Here is a 17,422-nt window from a genome sequence, read left to right as displayed (position 1 = left end):
TAAAGCTCGTACCTCAAAATTTTCACTAACTTCTTGCATCATTTTTAACTTTGTTTCATCAGCTGTAAATGGCAAAACAAATCATCAGTTAATTGAAATTACATTAAGTATGCTCCTAGAATTCCTGGATTTAATAAGTTAAGAGAAGCAATCAGATCTTATCAGTTTGACTGTCATGGTCCAACAGAAGGCACATAACTAGTTCCCTACAACCAGTCACACACATTCATACTCCCAGACATACATGTGCATGCACAGACAAGGAGAGACACATACACGCAAGCGCACACACGCACACAGGGCCTCCATGGGGCTCCAGCCAGTAAAGCTCATCACTTTGCTTCTCCACAAGGCAGAGAAAGGGAAACAGCATTTGAACTGAGATGAATGGGTGCATTAATGCAGTTCTTAATGACAAAAAGGATCAACTTACGGGTATTTACATCTGTGAGAGCTGCTACAAACTGAAGGTATTTTTTCATCAGAGTGGTTTGGTCAACCACTGTGGCCCCTTGTGTTGCAACAAATGCCATTTTTCTTTTGAGATAGTTTGTTTCTCAATGTTAAAGTATCAGGTCCATGAGTTCACCCAGCCTATGAAAAGAAACGCACTGGTTAGTCAACTTATTAAGGGCACAGGCTCACAATCTCTATGAAAATCCTAAATGCTTGCATTATCTAAATACTTTTGCAGTAATCCAGACTACACTACTCCTGCTTTTTAAAACAAAATTTGCCTAAATCCATTTTATCTATTAACTTCTAAACATGATTTTTCTACACAGATGCTTTTTTCTAGACAGATGGTACAATATTTCCTTCTTTTTCTAGGCCAGGGCTCCCCAAACTTTCTCTATAAAGAGCCAGCTAATACCAGGAGTGCCAAAAAATGTATACACATGACTTGTATTCATCTTTTGTTATCAGTATGTATTAATACAATTGTAATACTTTTTTCCTTTCTTAAAATGTGTATTGGGGTGGTCGGCTAGCTCAGTTGGTTAGAGCGTGATGCTAACAACACCAAGGTCACTGGTTCAATCCCCGCATGGGCCACCATGAGCTGCGCCCTCCTTAAAAAAAGTGTATACATGCAATCTGTCACAACTAGTCAGCTCTGCTGTAGCAAGAAAACATCCACAGACAACACATAAATGAATGAGGGTAGCTGTAACCTAGTAAAACTTTATTTATGGACACTGAAGTTTGAATTTCATATACAATTCTCAATAGTCATGAAACACTTATTCTTTTGATTTTTCCATTTTAAAATATAAAAACCATTCTTAACTCATCGACTGTACAAAACCAGGTATCAGGCTGGATCTGGTCATCAGACTGTGGTTTGGCCACCTCTGGGCTAGGTGACTGATTCTCAAACTTCAATGTGCCAATTAAATCACCAGGTGCCAAACAAAGGTGGATTCCCAAGAACCACCCAGAGACCACCTGGAGACGTGGTGCAGTGAGGAGCCCAGGATGCTGTAAATTGTTTACAGCTGACATACAGTAGGCACTCAAAAAATGCTCCTTGAGGTGGCTCAGTTGGTTAGAGTGTGAACTCTGAACGAGAGTTGCCAGTTTCATTCCCACATGGGCCAGCGGGCTGCGCCTTCCACAACTAGATTGAAGACAACAAGCTGCCACTGAGCTTCCGGTCAGCCAGATGGCTCAGTTGGTTGGAGCACATGCTCTCAACCACAGGGTTGCCAGTTCCACTCCTACAAGGGATGGTGGGCTGCGCCCCCTGCAACTAAGACTGAACAACAGCAACTGGACTTGGACCTGATGGGTCTTAGGAAAAACACACCGTTCCCCAATAAAGTCCTGGAAATACACACTGTTCCCCAAGAAAGTCCTGTTCTCCTTCCCCAATAAAAGCCGGAAGGCTCAGCTGGTTAGATCAGCTGGTTAGAGCGCGAGCTTTTAACAAGGCTGCCAGTTCAATTCCCACATGGGATGGTGGGCTGCACCCCCTACAACTAAGATTGAAGGACAACGACTTGACTTGGCGCTAGCTGATGGGTCCTGGAAAAACACACTATTCCTCAATAAAATTTTTTTAATGCTCCTTGAATAAATTAATAAATGCTCTTAAAAGCACCTCCCTGAGTGGGAAACTGGCTGTTGGCCACCCTTTGACAACTGCGCTACAGGCTGAAAAATAGAGGGAAACTTCATTTCTATTTTGAGAGCCCTCATAAAGTGTCTAGAGAACCTGGGGAAATTGCTTTTATACATCTTCTTTGCACATATCTAATTTCGCTCTGCCTTAAGAGGCAGTTTCTTGATTTTCTTCTTTCTTCAACATACACCACTCTTCTGCAGGCGGTTCAAAAGCCCTGCCTACCGGATACACTGCCTTGCGGCTGGCACTTCTGCCCCAGGGATGGGGACACCCTGACACCACAAAGGCGCTTCTGGCCACTCTCCCGGAACACCAACAGCACTCCTCTGATGCAGAGGGCACCTACAGCTGTTCTCTTTAGCAGAACCCACCACAAGTCCCACTCCTCTGACTTAAGGCAGGAAAAGGCCCTAACGAGACCAAAGGAAAGCACTCTTGTCAACCCTGCTGGATGATGATCTGACTATCGCTCCCTGTTTTAGGTCACACTCCCACCTCCAAACAGAAGGTCCTACAATCCCATTCCCGAAACCCAAGTCACAAGATCACGGCCTTTCTCTGCATAAAAAAACTCTGGTCGAGCCCAAACTTCTTAAAGGCTCGGGCCCCCTTTTCACCGGATTCGTCAACTCTTCCACTTCCCAAGGCCCCAAGGGGCCAGGCACCGCTTTCCAGCCTGGGTGGGTGGGGGGGTCACTGAGGAGTGAAAACGTCCCATTCCGCGTGTCCGTTGGAGAGCAGCTCGAAGGCCTCGGGAGCCGAAGGCCCAGATCTGGCTTCCGTAGAGCCCCCGAGTCCGGGCCCCGGTGGGCAGGCCCGAGCCTGTGCGGCACCCGCACTCGAGTAAACGGCACCGCCGCGCACGGCCGCCCCGCCCCGCCCCGCCCCGCCCCGCCGCCCAGACCCTGAGGCGCCGCCGCCGGGCCAGAGGGGGCGCTGTCGCCGCCACTACCTACGCTCTCCGCGCCGGCCTGGGCGAGCCAGGTGCCTGCGTGGAGGCCGGGAGATGCCAAGCTGGCCTTGGCTGCCTCCGGCGAAACAGTGTTCCGACCCCACGCTCTATCTTCCCGGTCTCGAACCGGCCTCCACTTCCCTCCTTTTGTCACCGTCCCCGGACGCCTAGCATCCGCCTCCCAGGCTCTGCTACGGCGAACGCCGAGGGCCAATTTCCGCGCCGCTAGACCTCCGCCTCCCGTTGCTCTCCAGCTCGGACCGGCAGCGCCGGAGGTTAGAGGGCCGCGGATTGGACTGGGCCAAGGCGGGAACTGGGAAGCAGGAGGCACACAGAGCCTCCGTCGTTAGGCGGAGCCGCCGCGCCGCAAAGGCCTCCCCACGCCTGGACCGCTCCGCACTCGTCGTGCCCGCCTCGCGCGCCTCCCGGGGGCGTTCCGCTGCGCTCCCGCACTTACCCGACCTCAGCGGCGGGCCTACTGCAGCCTTCACCGGCGACCCCCACCGAAGCCCTGGCAGCCGCGATCGGCGGCGCACAGTCCCACCCCCGCTTAAAGCGGCTGCGCCCGCCACGGGAGAGATAGGCCCCGGCGCACCGCCCCCAAGTGGGTGCGGCCTGGGCCGGAGCGGGGAGGGGAGGTACCGAGCTGGAGGGCCCGCCTGGCCCTTTAAACCGCGCCCGCGTGGGCGGGGCCGCCGGCGAGGATGGGGCGCCAGGCAGGTGACAGGAGTATTAGATTGGGCGCCTTTTACCCTAAGTCTCCTCGCGGGGCCAGGCCCGCGGAGTGTGAAGGAGGGACGCTCCGCGGCTGCTGTGGGAGTGAGCACCAGACCGGCTTCCCTAGTCGGCAGAGATCCGGCCCGGGAAGAGTGGCGGGCACGGCGAGATTTTCTCCCACGATCCCTTCCTGGGGTCCCTCTTAGCCCGGGAAGAGGGAGGAGGCAAGATACCTCGTAAGCAAAGGAAAGTCCTGATCTGCCTGGAGGTGACCGACTCGGTCTTTTATTTGTTCTATTGCTGCATCACCCCGAGGCTAGACCTCACTCTACAGCTTTCTGTCCGCTCCCGCACATGCCTCGGGCTAGGCCAGAGCAACGAAAAGATCGAGGAGGAGAGAGGCAGAACGTTCTGCTGCCAAGGTGTGATGGCGAGGGCTGAACCAACAGGCCCTGGAACGTAGAAGTACAGGTGTCTACAGCAGTCTGGAAAGCTTCAAGGAAAAGTTCCTTCGCAAGACCCGTGAGAACCCAACGGTACCCGTAGGTGAGCGGCTGCTGTAGGAACTGGAGACCGGGAGGACAGTGACGGCGGGGGAAATGAAATAGGGGAGGACAGGGACGCCAGGGGGGACCGGCATGAGACTGGACAAGACTTGTGGCGAGGGGGGCCGGCGATGAGTGTTGAATCTGATTGGAGCAGGAGCAGGAGGGCCTGGCATGGGACGGACCTAACTCCCAGAACCCTGCCTCGCCGAACGCCTCCCACCTTGGCTTCACCCTAACCCCTCCGCTGCTGTTGAGAGCTTCAACTTCAGAAAAGCAAGCCCAAAGCCCGAGGCTCTCTGGGGCCTGACGTGCCACTCCCCATCTGCTTTGTCCCCTCCTCGGGCTGCCTGGGCACGGCGGCCGCCCTTACCTACGGCCTCTATTGCTTCCACCGGGGTCAGAGCCAGCGCTCCCAGCTCATGATGCGCACCCGGATCGCCGCCCAGGGCTTCACGGTCGCAGCCATCTTGCTGGGTCTAGCTGCATCCGCTCTTAAGTCTCGATCCTGAGCCCGCGGTCTGGCCTTGAAAGCTCCGCGATCATTCCCAGCCCCAGGAGCAACCACCGGTCCCGCCACAGGACTTAATCTCTCATCCCTTCTGATAAACCCCTGTATCAATGGAGGAGTAACTGGCGAATTGACTAACCGACAGATTTTTTCCCAGGAGTCTCAGGTTGGGTTCAGTTTTGTGTTGCATACTTCCATCTGCGCGGCACCTTCTCCACTCCCTACTTAATAAACTCTGATCCACTTGTAGTTTGATGAATTCATTCTCAATCTCATGCCCAAGGTTCTTGAGCTTTGGATTTAGGAGGGAACAGACTAAAGACTGCAGGGACTGTTAGAAATCGTACCGTCTAATGATTCTCAAACCTTCCTGCACCTGGAACACTTGTTAAAAGTAGAGATTCCCTAGAGTAATACTATTTAGGGTAAAAACTGGATCTTTCCAAGAATTTCCAGACTTTCAGTAGGAAAACCTCCAGATGAGGTTGGTCATGGTCCTGAGGCAGGGGGCTCTGCCCTCCATTGTACTTCTGCTCCTCACCCCACGCACACCTGAGCTTGACCATCCCAGCTTGGTTTTTGCTGCATCTTACAGACAGGAAACAGGCTCAGAGAAGCAGCCTGGTGTAGTGGAAACAACATAATCCCAAAGCCTGCCATTGGTTTGTATACTTAGTCTCCTAGGTTTAAGCACGAAAGGAGGCTGGGGACCTAAGCAAATTAGAAGAGAGGCAACTGGTGACTTTCCCGTTCATGTAGAATCTCAAACGAGTTCCTAGTCTGTGGTCAGCTCAAAAATGTTGACTTGGAGTCAGATTCCTTCCATGTGTGACTACTCCCATCAGTTTCACCACCAGCTGCAAGATGCCAGAAGGGGCGGGGGGGGGGGGGGACTGAAGAAGACACCCCCCCTTCTCGGGCCCCCTGACAGTTTGGATTTCTAAATGGAGGTGTTTATGACGAAGACCAGCTAACTTTCTTCTCGCACCACGGTCTCTCATCTGTAAGGCACAGATATGAATATAAAATAGTACATTGTGGTGAACCTTGGCCTCAAGACTCAAGCTACAGATAGAAAGTGGTGAAGACTATGGAACTTCTAAAGAGGATAGTCACTATTCTTTAATGGTAAGCATTGTGTTCCACGCAGAAAAACATTTTGAAATCTTATCCCCAGTACTTTAGATGTCCTTATTTGGAAATAGCATCTTTACAAAGGTAATCAAATTAAAATGAGGGCATTAAGATCGGCCCTTGGGGCGCCATTTACCTCAGTTGATTGAAACTCTTAACAAGGTTGAGGTTCAATCCTCACATGGGCCACTGTGAGCTGCACCCTCCACAACTAGATTGAGACAACTACTTGACTTGGAGCTGTTGGGTCCTGGAAAAACACACTTAAATAAAGTTTAAAAAAACTGGCTTTAAAAAAAAAGATGAACACTACTCCAATATGACTGGTGTCCTTATTAAAAAGGGGGAACTTTCACAGACAGACATTCATAGACGACAGGCGATGTGAAGATGGTGATGTGAAGATTAACTCAAGATTGTAGTGATGCACCTACAAGCCAAGGAACCCTCCGAAGTTGCCAGAAGTTGGAAAAGAAGTCTGCAACAGATCCTTCCCTGGTGCCTTCAGAGGCCCATGGCCCTGCTGACCCTTGTCTCCAGACTTCTGACCGGCAGAATAGTTAGACAATAAATTTCTGTTGTTCTACGCCAGACACTGGTGCTTTGTAACGACAGCACTAGGAAACTAATATGGTTGGCAATTACTCAAATATTTTTAAATATGTACAGGTCACAATATTTTGAATGTTGCCTGTTTGCAACCTCTGCTGAAGGGGAAGAGGTGTGGTCCCTGATGGTTTTTCCCAAATCCACAGAGGGGCACAGCGGAAGGATGCAGAGCCATGGGCCCCCCAAATCCAGAGGTTCCTGGCCAATCCCAAAGACGGGGTTCTGGCAGAGGCTCCCTCCCAACCAGGCTGAGACAGAGCCTCCAGTGGGAATTTCTGGATTCCTAGGGGAATATCCTCACCTTGTCTGAAAGCCAAGAAGTTGGGAAAGTTCTAAGCACAAATTGAGCCCTGACACCAATTGGGGCTTCAGAAAAAATGAGAGTGATAATAAATAAATGTAAAAAGAGTTAACAACACACCCTTTAAGCCAAGAAAAAAAAAACACATCAGGAGGGACAGTCACAACTTTGTGGACTGAGAGGGGTGTGAGGGGCTGGGCCACAAGGCCAGGAGGGAAGGAGGGGGAGAAGGGTGAGGGTTTCCCCTCCCGGTCCTGGGAGATGGGGAGGAACCAACTAGGCTTGTGCAGCAGCTGCTGGAGGCATTTCCCCCACCCCTGCCCAAAGCAGCTGCTCCTCTGCCAGGGCCAGCCCCTCCTCAGTGGCCATGCTTGTGGCTGCCACCTAGCGGGACAGCGGCGTCTGCTTCAGGGACATGAGCACCGAGCGCAGGCGGGACACGTCTTTGCACTGCTTGCTGCTCTTGGGGTTGAAGTCGCACAGCTGGGCCACCTTCTCCCACTCTGTGCCTGGGGTCTCCTCCTTGGATTCCTTCACGAAAGCCTCCTCAGATGCCCTGCAGGGGGAGACAGGCAGAGGTCTCACAGCTGCTGCCTTTCCCAGGAGTCAGTGACGCTCTGCCCCCACCGAGCACGGCTGTGCTGCCCAGCCTCCTCTGCGGTGGTTGTCCACAGGTCTCCTCCCCAGCCCCGTGCCCTCTGATCTCAGGCCCCCAGGAAGAGCATTGGCATCAGAAGCAGCCTCCTTGGGTCTTGCCTCAGGGCCTCTGCACTTGCTGTCACCTCCTCCTGAAATGCCCTCCCCCCACACCTGCTCAGGGCTTGTTGCTTCTTGTCACTCAGGACTGAGTGTGGGCCTCACCCTCCCACAGAGCTCTTCCCTTGCCACCCTACCCTGCACAGCAACCTCCCCCTCCCGTACCCCTGCCCCAGCCTAGACACTCTCTCGTCATTACCCCCCCATTAAGTTCCCAACCTGGGGCTCCTGGCACGTAGGGGCCCGTGGAGGAACTAACGTGGTACCTCAGCCGTTTTCAACATCTCCAAGAACCTGGCAGAGACAGGACATTGACTAACCATGTACCTGGTTCAGCATTGTCTCAGTGTCCCATGGACCCTGTGAGTGTCTCCAGAAAAGGGCGTGGTCAAATGTTGCATCCAGCACAAGGAGGGTTGTGGGGAGGGAGAAGGGCGGCGCAGGGCTAAGAAAAGACAGTAGCCATGAATAAAGTACAAGCGGGGCCAAGGGTCTCAAGTCTCAAGGACTGAGCTCCGAATCGGGCCAACATGTAGTTTTTATTGGTAAACTTCTGAAGAGGTAAAAGATTGTTAATCTCAAGATTTGTGTGTTACATAGCCTGCTGGCTGTCTTTCTGAAAGTTCCCATTGTGTTCTAACTTATACTTTGCCTTCACACACACATGCACATCTCCAAGGAATCCATTGAAGGGAGGGACCGATGTAATTCCATCGGGTCTCAGTTTGCTGAGACTTCCCCTCAGAGGAGCTTTTCCGATATCTCTCCATCAGGCCTCAGTTTGCTGAGGCACTCCCTTGTGAAATCCTGGGAAGAGCGTGGGGGAACAAACGGCTTGGCAGCTGTAAGGCAACAGTCAAACACGCATAGAAAACTCAGTTAAGGAAGGTCTTGAAGGCCTTTCATGTGTGTCATGCAGGGTCTCAACTCCCTCTCCCAGCACAAGAACGCAGGACATGGTGAGGCCAAAACGGAACACCCTCGGAGCCATAGGTAGGGGAGTTATACCACTATATTCTCTATGGTGGCTGGTCGAGACACAAAAGCCAACATCTGCCAGTACCTCAACGAGGGGTCTTCCTGCACCCCAGTCTCACTGGCGGCCGGGCGAGACACAGGAAGTAGGATAAACACAATCCCCACCCCACTTGCTAACCGTAACCTGGACTTGCTAGTATAATAGCCACAGCAGTTATATACAAAACAATAGTGGTTAATGGCCAACGGTTTACAGCAGATGGCCATCTAATAACTGAGCCAGCCCCTTTCCACGTGAGGCCGAGAGCCTGGAAACTGCTCTCCGGGACTCTGTCCCTACAATGTGCTAATGTGCAAACATGGAGTGTGATGGACACAGACTTCACCACATCCGCAGCATGTTTGACGGCACAGCTCTTTTTTGCCCAGAATGACCGTTATCTCTCTGGAGCCACAGCTTGGGGACTGCTCCATTCTAGTCTTTGTTTTCGTTGGGAATAAAAACAAGCAAACCAGCTTGCGCTGACTCAGTGGAATCAGCTCTAAGGACTGGGGAGGGGATGAAGTCTTCCATCACAGCCTTGGTCCTCCAGAGAGGTGCCGATAAAAATCTCACCACTCTGGCCCATCTGCCTGATAGGCCATGCAGTCAGCATTCCCCCAGCATTGCCTAGGGCCAGGCTCAGGATTTCCAGGCCACATGCCTGCACTTGCCCCTTGGTAGGGGATGTCAAGCAGATTAAACCAGTGATGACTGTGATAGGCATTGCTACCTTACACAGCCTGGGGGCAGGGGAGAGTAGTAGGGAGGCTCCCAACAATTGGCATCTGCACTGGGTAACGAAACAAGGTAAGGGGCTAGCCTAGTCAGAGGCCTGAACTTGGGATGCCATAAAGGACAAAAGTTCTGAGGCCAAATAACGAAGCCCCTCAGGAGCTCTGCTGCATACTAGACCCCAAAGGGGAGGGGTTCCTGGGACACCCCCAGCCTGTCGTTTCCAGCCTGCCCTGATGATGTGGGACAGATGGACTTCCTTCAAGAGCCAAAGGGGAGGACAGCAAGTAAAAGCCTAGGCTTAGCTGTTGGAAAGACTTGACTTCGAAGCCCCAATAACACCTCTCAAGCCTGTTTCCTTATCTATAAGATGAACATAAAACCACACATCCTATAGGGTTTTATGTGTGAAATGATTAATGTAAAACTACTGAACCCTTCTTTTCAAGTAGGAAGAAGAGAGATTTTAGGTGCTTCTAGGAGAAACCTTAGGACAAGAGCTTTTTTGTATTATTAATAGCCAAGGACAAAGTATCAAGACTAAGAAAATGCCAATGACCATCCCACACTCTGCCTGTGATTCTGCTATGCAACAGTCCTCACCTCCTCCCGTCACCCAAATCAGGCAGGCCTGGCCCCAGAAATGACCGTGCAGTGTGTAGCCCAGGGATTGGCACACAGTAAGGTGGTCCTCAGCTTTCCACCTGTTTCAGAAAGCAGGTTTGGGGGCCTCTGGTTCCTGTCAGGTCAAGGCAAACACAAGCAACCTAAAGATAAGCATGAAGGCCAGCAGGAGGTAGACCATGAGGCAGCTCCCACAGCTCCTTACCCTCTGGCAGTTGAGCCACAGTTGGCCTCAGACTAGGGCCTTGGAGAACCAATCCAAAAGCTCCCAGCCTACGGGCCAGGCTAGTGCTGGCAAGGCAGGCCCCTTCCAAGCAGCCCAGGGTTCCTGGCAGGTTTCCATAGGAGGGTTAATGGAACTGCCATGTAAGAAACCCAGACAGACCAATGGAATCAGGACAGGAGGAAGAGAAGGGAGGCTGCGCCTAGGAGGGCACGTGAATGCGGCACCCAAAAGCCTGGATGGCCTCCCTGCCTGGGTTGAGTTGGTTCTTACAGGGGTGGCCCCAGCACTTGGCTGAGGGGCAAATACAAACCCATCAGAGAAGTAAAATAGCCTTGTTTTATTATGTACAGACTGTATTCAAACAAACCATCCACTCTGAAAACAGCAGGTTCTGGCTTTTCCCAGAGCCCCCAGAAGAATATAAATTGGAGCCTCTGGGAAAGCAGTTCCTTCCCCAGAGAAGGGAGAGAGAGAAAAACCTTTTGATTCCATGGGGTTTGGCCAACCTCATCTGTAGCCACACACCCCTCCTTGCCTTACACCCTGGTTCCAGCTTCTCAGGTCCAGGAGGCCTCAGCCTGGCAGATATCAACCAGTCACTCAACCTCCATCTTAGTCTTCTGCAAAGATTCAATGAAGGCTTGCCACTCCGCTGGGTAAAAACGCTTATAGACGTTGATCTTATTCCGAATCTGTTTTGGGGTATCTTGATAGTAATTCTTCTCATCTCGGGCCATAGCCTAAGAAAGGAGAAGGGCCACTTGAGGGCTGGAAAGGCAAAGGTTCAAATCCTAGCTCTGATGGAGCTGGGCAAGTCACTTCCTGTCCCAGAGGTTCAGCTACCTCACCTCAAATGCCATGGTGTATGTGGGGAAATGAGTGCAGATGCCCACAAGTACCAAGCAGGAACTGGAACCAGCTGAGAAGTCCGCACTCCATCCATTGCCAACTACTGCCATCTAGGATAGGAGTCAGGTATAGCCTGACTGCAACCAAAAATGTGGACTTTCATTTGAAATCTCCCATAATGAAAATGGCACCTATTTCAAGTTCTTTAAAAATACCATGCAAACAAAACAACATACCTGTGGGATAGCCACTCAGCCTATCCCAGCTATAAGCATTCTGTCAGTGCGCTTGCTTTTCTAGAGTCTTTCTTCCCTGCTTCCGCTCAGTCTCAGGAAATAGGCACTAGGCAAGCAGATCAGATCTCGAATAATCCGGGTACCTTCCCAACGGGCCCCAGTGGTTCTTCCTGCCAGGGCTGAGTCACTCACCTTATAGTCCTCCCCGTGATTCTCCACCATGTAGCGTACGTAGTCTATGAGGTCCCGAGACAGCGTATTTCCTTTCTTTTCTGGGAGGCTGGCTTCTACCTCCAAGTCTGGGGTGAGAGAGCCAGGAGATGGAATAAGGTGTTCCTTCCTGCACGATTTGAGCTGCTCAGTTACCCCTTTGCCCAGTACCAATCCATATGAGTTGCTACACCAGCCATCTGATGGGCTTTGCCTCTCCATCCCCACATTCAGTGCTAGAACCTTCCTCTTCAGCCCCTCAGATCCCAGGCTCTGCCTATTGACAACCATCTATGAGTGTGGCAACGACACGAAAGGCACGTCATCTCTGGGCCTCCGGGTGGGTAAAAGAAAGGCACCAAACTAATAATCTTGACTAGTGCCAGATCCTGGGGACAGAAATGAAGATACATTGCCTGCCCACAGGGCAGGGCTCCCTTCCAGCTTTAAAATTCTGAGAATCTCTTTTCTTGAAGTATTACAACATGTGAAATGGAAACATGTGAATAAATGAGAATTAGGGCCTAAAGCTGGGCCCAGGCACCGCTCTGCTCCATATGAGGGAAAAAGCCAAGCAGTGGAGCCAAGAATGGCTTCACTTTTAAAATAGCTACGCAAATACTCCCTATTTCTCATCTATGAAGGAAGAAAGATAGTTCATGGAAACGAGGTAGTCAAATCTTTCCCAGGTTTAAGCGCTAAAATTGCTTATAGTTAAAATTATCAGGCGGCCGGATGGCTCAGATGGTTAGAGCGCAAGCTCTGAGCAACAGGGTTACCGGTTGGACTCCCACATGGGCCAGTGAGCTGCACCCTCTGCAACTAGAGTGAAGACAATGAGCTGCCGCTGAGCTCCCGGGCGGCCGGATGGCTCAGTTGGTTAGAGTGCGTGCTCTCTACAAGGTTGCCGGTTCCACTCCCGCAACTAGATTAAAAAAAGAGGGCCAGCCCGGTGGCTCAGGCGGTTAGAGCTCCATGCTCCTGACTCCGAAGGCTGCCAGTTCGATTCCCACATGTGCCAGTGGGCTCTCAACCACAAGGTTGCCAGTTCAACTCCTCGAGTCCCGCAAGGAATGGTGGGTAGCACCCCCTGCAACTAAGATTGAACACGGCACCTTGAGCTGAGCTGCCGCTGAGCTCCCAGATGACTCAGTCGGTTGGAGCATGGGCTCTCAACCACAAGGTTGCCAGTTCAATTCCTCAATTCCTGCAAGGGATGGTGGGCTCTGGCCCCTGCAACTAAGATTGAACACAGCATCTTGAACTGAGCTGCCGCTGAGCTCCCGGATGGCTCAGTTGGAGTACGGGCTCTCAACCACAAGGTTGCCGGTTCGACTCCTGCAAGGGATGGTGGGCTGTGCCCCCTGCAACTAGAAAGGGCAACTGGACCTGGAGCTGAGCTGTGCCCTTCACAACTAAGCCTGAAAGGACAACAACTTGAAGCTGAATGGCACCCTCCACAACTAAGATTGAAAGGACAACAACTTGACTTGGAAAAAAGGCCTGGAAGTACACACTGTTCCCCAATAAAGTCCTGTTCCCCTTCCCCAATAAAATCTTAAAAAAAAAGAAAACGGCGACTGGATTTGAAGCTGAGCTGAGCCCTCCAAAACTAAGATTGAAAGGACAACAACTTGACTTGGAGCTGACGGGTCCTGGGAAATACACACTGTTCCCCAATAAAGTTCTGGAAATACACGCTGTTCTCTATTAAAGTCCTGTTCCCCTTCCCCAATAAAATCTTTTTTAAAAAAAAGAAAAAAGAAAATATAAAGAACTTCCCAAACGCAACAATAAAAAAATAAAAACTAATTTAAAAAAATTATCTCTGACTCAGCTATCAGGGGTTGGAGAAGGGGGAAATGGGAAGCTGTTGTTTAATGGGGATAGTTTCAGTTCTGAATATGAAAAAGTTCTGGAGATCTGCTGCGTGACCACGTGAATGTACTTAACACTACTGAGCCATAGATTTAAAAATGATTAAGATGGTAAATTTTATGTCATCTGTTTTTTACCACAATTTAAAAACTTTTTAATTAAAGAATTAAAAATGAAACTTTAAAAAAATTAGCTTCAACTACAATAAGTACACTATTTTATATGTGCAGTCCAGTGCTGTAATTCTTATGAGAATCGCTAAGATACACTAAACATAGGAACTCAAGGAATTCTATATCAAATGTCTGGCCATTCAAATAGTTTTACCTTCAGAACTGTTAGAAATCTAGAACAGGTAAGAGGAAGGATGGGCGGAAAATTCCAGAGTATTCATGCTTCCCTGCAGAACTTACTCTCATTTTAATAGTCAGTCTCTACAGCCTTAATATACATGAAATTGATTTGTCATTGGAAAGATTAAATGAGATGGTAGAATCTCTAAAAATCTGGTCATCTTTAAATTCATGAGAAGCTGAAATGCATGCCTGAGACTTAATGGTTTCTTTTCTATCCTCTCAGGGACCTGAACAACTGACAACTCACTTCACACACCTGAGTTGTCAGTAGACTGAAACTGTCCCAACTAGGGACACAGTCCTAACTCTGTGAGCCCTAGACCAGCTCTCTTCTGTCCTCTGAACCTTGGTTTCTCCACCTGTAAAATGAGGACATCTGAAGATCTTTTCCAGCCCTGACTGTGCAAAATGATGACCTAAAGGAATGTGGCCAGCACCCACCATTTAGCACATAGGGCTTCCGCACGAGCTCCTGAGGTCTCGCCTCTAGGTCTACCTCCATGGCCTTCACCTGCAGAGAACAGAGCCAGTGAGACCAGTACACCAAGGAAGAATCTCAGATCAGGGAAAATTCTAGCTGCCCGTCCCAACACAACTGCATTACCCATAAGAATCCCTACACAAGGTCAGGTAGGAGTAGATGACAAAGAGAACCAATGCCCTGGAGGCTTCATGGTTCCCAAGAAACTCAAGCAAGCAATTCCTCTTTCTGTGCCTATTTACAAAACTGGCATTATACCCCTCGCTTGCCTCACTTCTTGGATGATAATCGAATGAAACAATGCACATGAAAGTGCTTTATAATTTACAATGACAGGGAGACTTCAGCTATCTTCTCTTTGAAAAGGTGCAACCTGACAGTGCTTTTGGCTGCAGCTTCATATTTGCTCTAGAAACAGTACTGCCATTTCTCTCTGGCACAAAGGGATAAAAAAGAAACTTGCCTAAAAGCAATGGGACAAGTTCGATCAGCAAGCCCACTCAGTACGTTACCCATTCATGGAGCACTAGTCACATCCTAAGCACCCCTGGGGATTTAGCAGTGAGCAAAAACCAAAGTCCTTGTCCCCAAGGAGAATATGTTCCGGGAAACTGGCACAGACAATAGACATAAACAAATAAATATACTAATATACCATCAAGTATTTACAAGTGTTATGAATTAAAATAAAACTGGGAGGAATTTACTGAGTGGAAAAGGGTGCTATTTTGGAAAGGGTGGTCCAGAAAAAGACTTATTCAGGAGAAACTTGCCCCAGGGAAGCCTCAGACAAAGGATGATTGTATGGCTGGGGGGGAGGTGTAAGAAATAGTAAGTAAAGACCCCAAACTCCGGGGAGTTCTTCTTAGGAAAAGTTAGGACAGAAAAAGACAAATTCTGGAAAATACCACTGAAACGCCAAGGGACCCAAACAGGTTAACTTCAGAGGGGGAAAAATCAGTGGAGAAGGAGAGCGGAACTCCATCGCAGGTCCATCGCTGAGGATGGAGTACGAGGAAGGTCTAAAAGGGACCCTCAGCCACAGTCAGTGCAGGCGGCCCTAGTTGGCTGTGGGGAAGTCACAAACCCAGGACGGGTGGGAGGGAGGTAATAAGCCGGATCAAGTTCTGAAACCCAGCTAAATACAACGCGGGAACGAGGGTCAAAGACCGGGACCCTACCAAGTCAATACCTTTCTCTTACGGAAGGGCACCGCCTTGTTGGGGTCCATAGCCAACCCCATCTCGGCCAAGTTCTGCCGCACCGATTTGGCGTGGTCCCAGGCATGTCGGATGTGGGAGCTACAGGCAAAGAGAGAGAGATTGCGGAACTGTCATCTCCTGGGCCATCCCGGCCAAGGTCCCCAGGCTGCAGAACCCCGGCCCCCTCACCACTCGATCCGCGGCGCTGCCTTCCGTCTAGCATTCCGGTTAAGACGCTTTCGGTTAACATTGTAACCGAACTTCTGCCTCCTGGTCTTCCCCTTGGCCTTGGGCATCGCGCTGACCACAACACCGGCAACTCACTCCCCTCCTCTAAGGTCCAGCACCTCGTGGAGCAGACTCCTTCCGGCGGGTGCGCGCACGCTTTCGCAGGCTTTTTGGGAGATGTAGTTCGCCACGTAGTTCTACGTACATTGCTGAGTACGATGACTCCCAGAATGCAATGAGCGGTTGCGCCTACGCACAACACTCCTTTTCCCCGCCCTCTTTCACGACTTCTCCAGGAGGCGTGGTCTAGCGTCCCCATTTTCTCCTATCACTCTTGCCCGGGACATGGCGACTCCCGGCCCTCTGACTCCGGGGGCACCCATGGATCCATCGCAACCCCCAGTCATTGAGGGCTTTACCCCCAGTGTCTACAGCAGTACGGAAACCTTCAAGGAAAAGTTCCTTCGCAAGACCCGCGAGAACCCAATGGTACCCATAGGTAAGCTACTGCTGGAGGAACTGTAGACGGAGAGGACTGTGATGTGGGGAATGAAACAGTCAAGGACCAGGGACGCCAAGGGGGACCGGAATGACACTGGACCAGAGATGGGGCGTTGGGGCGCTGGGCGGTGAGGCGTGAACTTGATTGGAGCAGAAGCAGGGCGGGATTCAATGTCTGGGATGGGGCGGTCTCCAACTCCGCTGACCCTCCCCGGACCAACTCCTCCCACCTCTTTCCCGCCACAGCTGTTCTGAGATCTTGACCTAGGAGAAGGGAGGCCTAAAGCGGGAAGGGACTCCGGGGTCGGACGTGCCACTCCCCACCTGCTTTGTCCCCTCCTCAGGCTGCCTGGGTACGGCGGCCGCCCTTACCTACGGCCTCTATTGCTTCCACCGGGGTCAGAGCCAGCGCTCCCAGCTCATGATGCGCACCCGGATCGCCGCCCAGGGCTTCACGGTCGCAGCCATCTTGCTGGGTCTAGCTGCATCCGCTCTTAAGTCTCGATCCTGAGCCCGCGGTCTGGCCTTGAAAGCTCCGCGATCATTCCCAGCCCCAGGAGCAACCACCGGTCCCGCCACAGGACTTAATCTCTCATCCCTTCTGATAAACCCCTGTATCAATGGAGGAGTAACTGGCGAATTGACTAACCGACAGATTTTTTCCCAGGAGTCTCAGGTTGGGTTCAGTTTTGTGTTGCATACTTCCATCTGCGCGGCACCTTCTCCACTCCCTACTTAATAAACTCCGATCCACTTGTAGTTTGATGAATTCATTCTCAATCTCATGCCCAAGGTTCTTGAGCTTTGGATTTAGGAGGGAACAGACTAAAGACTGCAGGGACTGTTAGAAATCGTACCGTCTAATGATTCTCAAACCTTCCTGCACCTGGAACACTTGTTAAAAGTAGAGATTCCCTAGAGTAATACTATTTAGGGTAAAAAACTGGATCTTTCCAAGAATTTCCAGACTTTCAGTAGGAAAACCTCCAGATGAGGTTGGTCATGGTCCTGAGGCAGGGGGCTCTGCCCTCCATTGTACTTCTGCTCCTCACCCCACGCACACCTGAGCTTGACCATCCCAGCTTGGTTTTTGCTGCATCTTACAGACGGGAAACAGGCTCAGAGAAGCAGCCTGGTGTAGTGGAAACAACATAATCCCAAAGCCTGCCATTGGTTTGTATACTTAGTCTCCTAGGTTTAAGCACGAAAGGAGGCTGGGGACCTA

General features: G+C 50.9%; 3 protein-coding genes and 1 non-coding gene across 21 annotated transcripts in view; 1 reads left to right on the top strand and 3 right to left on the bottom strand.

Annotated features, from left to right (window-relative positions):
- The window catches only part of TRRAP (transformation/transcription domain associated protein), a 123,374-nt gene extending 118,685 nt beyond the window's left edge, over positions 1 to 4,689 (bottom strand). For 13 of the 15 annotated variants that reach the window (XM_074313443.1, XM_019756062.2, XM_074313449.1 and 10 more), the window contains exons 1-3: positions 3,538 to 3,674; positions 434 to 594; positions 13 to 62 (exon numbers count right to left, since the gene is read on the bottom strand). In XM_074313443.1, coding sequence (XP_074169544.1) covers positions 13 to 62; positions 434 to 533 — 150 coding nt within the window. In that variant the 5' untranslated portion in view covers positions 534 to 594; positions 3,538 to 3,674. Of the gene's footprint in view, positions 1 to 12; positions 63 to 433; positions 595 to 3,080 lie in introns of all 15 variants that reach the window. The other 2 variants (XM_074313445.1, XM_074313444.1) reach the window with 2 other exon arrangements.
- LOC141567383 (small nucleolar RNA ZL1) lies at positions 145 to 347 on the bottom strand. The gene has a single exon (XR_012489976.1). It is a non-coding gene; the product is annotated as a small nucleolar RNA ZL1 (small nucleolar RNA).
- A 2,316-nt stretch (positions 4,690 to 7,005) lies between the features above and the next one.
- On the bottom strand, positions 7,006 to 15,953 carry NOP16 (NOP16 nucleolar protein). Of its 4 annotated transcripts, XR_012489767.1 has the most exons (7): positions 15,658 to 15,953; positions 15,459 to 15,567; positions 14,227 to 14,296; positions 11,534 to 11,640; positions 10,792 to 10,996; positions 7,873 to 8,495; positions 7,006 to 7,453 (listed from the first exon to the last, which is right to left on the bottom strand). XR_012489767.1 is itself a non-coding variant. In XM_019720084.2 (5 exons), exons 1-5 carry the CDS (start codon positions 15,762 to 15,764, stop codon positions 10,853 to 10,855), a joined length of 537 nt encoding a protein of 178 aa, XP_019575643.1. In that variant the 5' UTR covers positions 15,765 to 15,953; the 3' UTR covers positions 10,575 to 10,852. The 4 variants fall into 4 exon arrangements, 2 of the variants coding, with proteins under 2 accessions (XP_019575643.1, XP_019575644.1); XR_012489768.1 differs by lacking the exon at positions 7,873 to 8,495; XM_019720084.2 differs by lacking the exons at positions 7,006 to 7,453; positions 7,873 to 8,495 and having other exon boundaries at positions 10,575 to 10,996.
- A 32-nt stretch (positions 15,954 to 15,985) lies between these two features.
- On the top strand, positions 15,986 to 16,956 carry HIGD2A (HIG1 hypoxia inducible domain family member 2A). The gene is made up of 2 exons (XM_074313458.1): positions 15,986 to 16,195; positions 16,542 to 16,956. Exons 1-2 carry the CDS (start codon positions 16,042 to 16,044, stop codon positions 16,706 to 16,708), a joined length of 321 nt encoding a protein of 106 aa, XP_074169559.1. The 5' UTR covers positions 15,986 to 16,041; the 3' UTR covers positions 16,709 to 16,956.
- The last annotated feature ends 466 nt before the right edge of the window (positions 16,957 to 17,422 follow it).

The sequence above is a fragment of the Rhinolophus sinicus genome, linkage group LG10 (assembly GCF_036562045.2).
Source record: "Rhinolophus sinicus isolate RSC01 linkage group LG10, ASM3656204v1, whole genome shotgun sequence".
In the NCBI taxonomy this organism is placed as follows: domain Eukaryota; kingdom Metazoa; phylum Chordata; class Mammalia; order Chiroptera; family Rhinolophidae; genus Rhinolophus; species Rhinolophus sinicus.
Note: the sequence above shows the minus strand (reverse complement) of the source record. Positions and strands in the feature narration are given on the sequence as shown.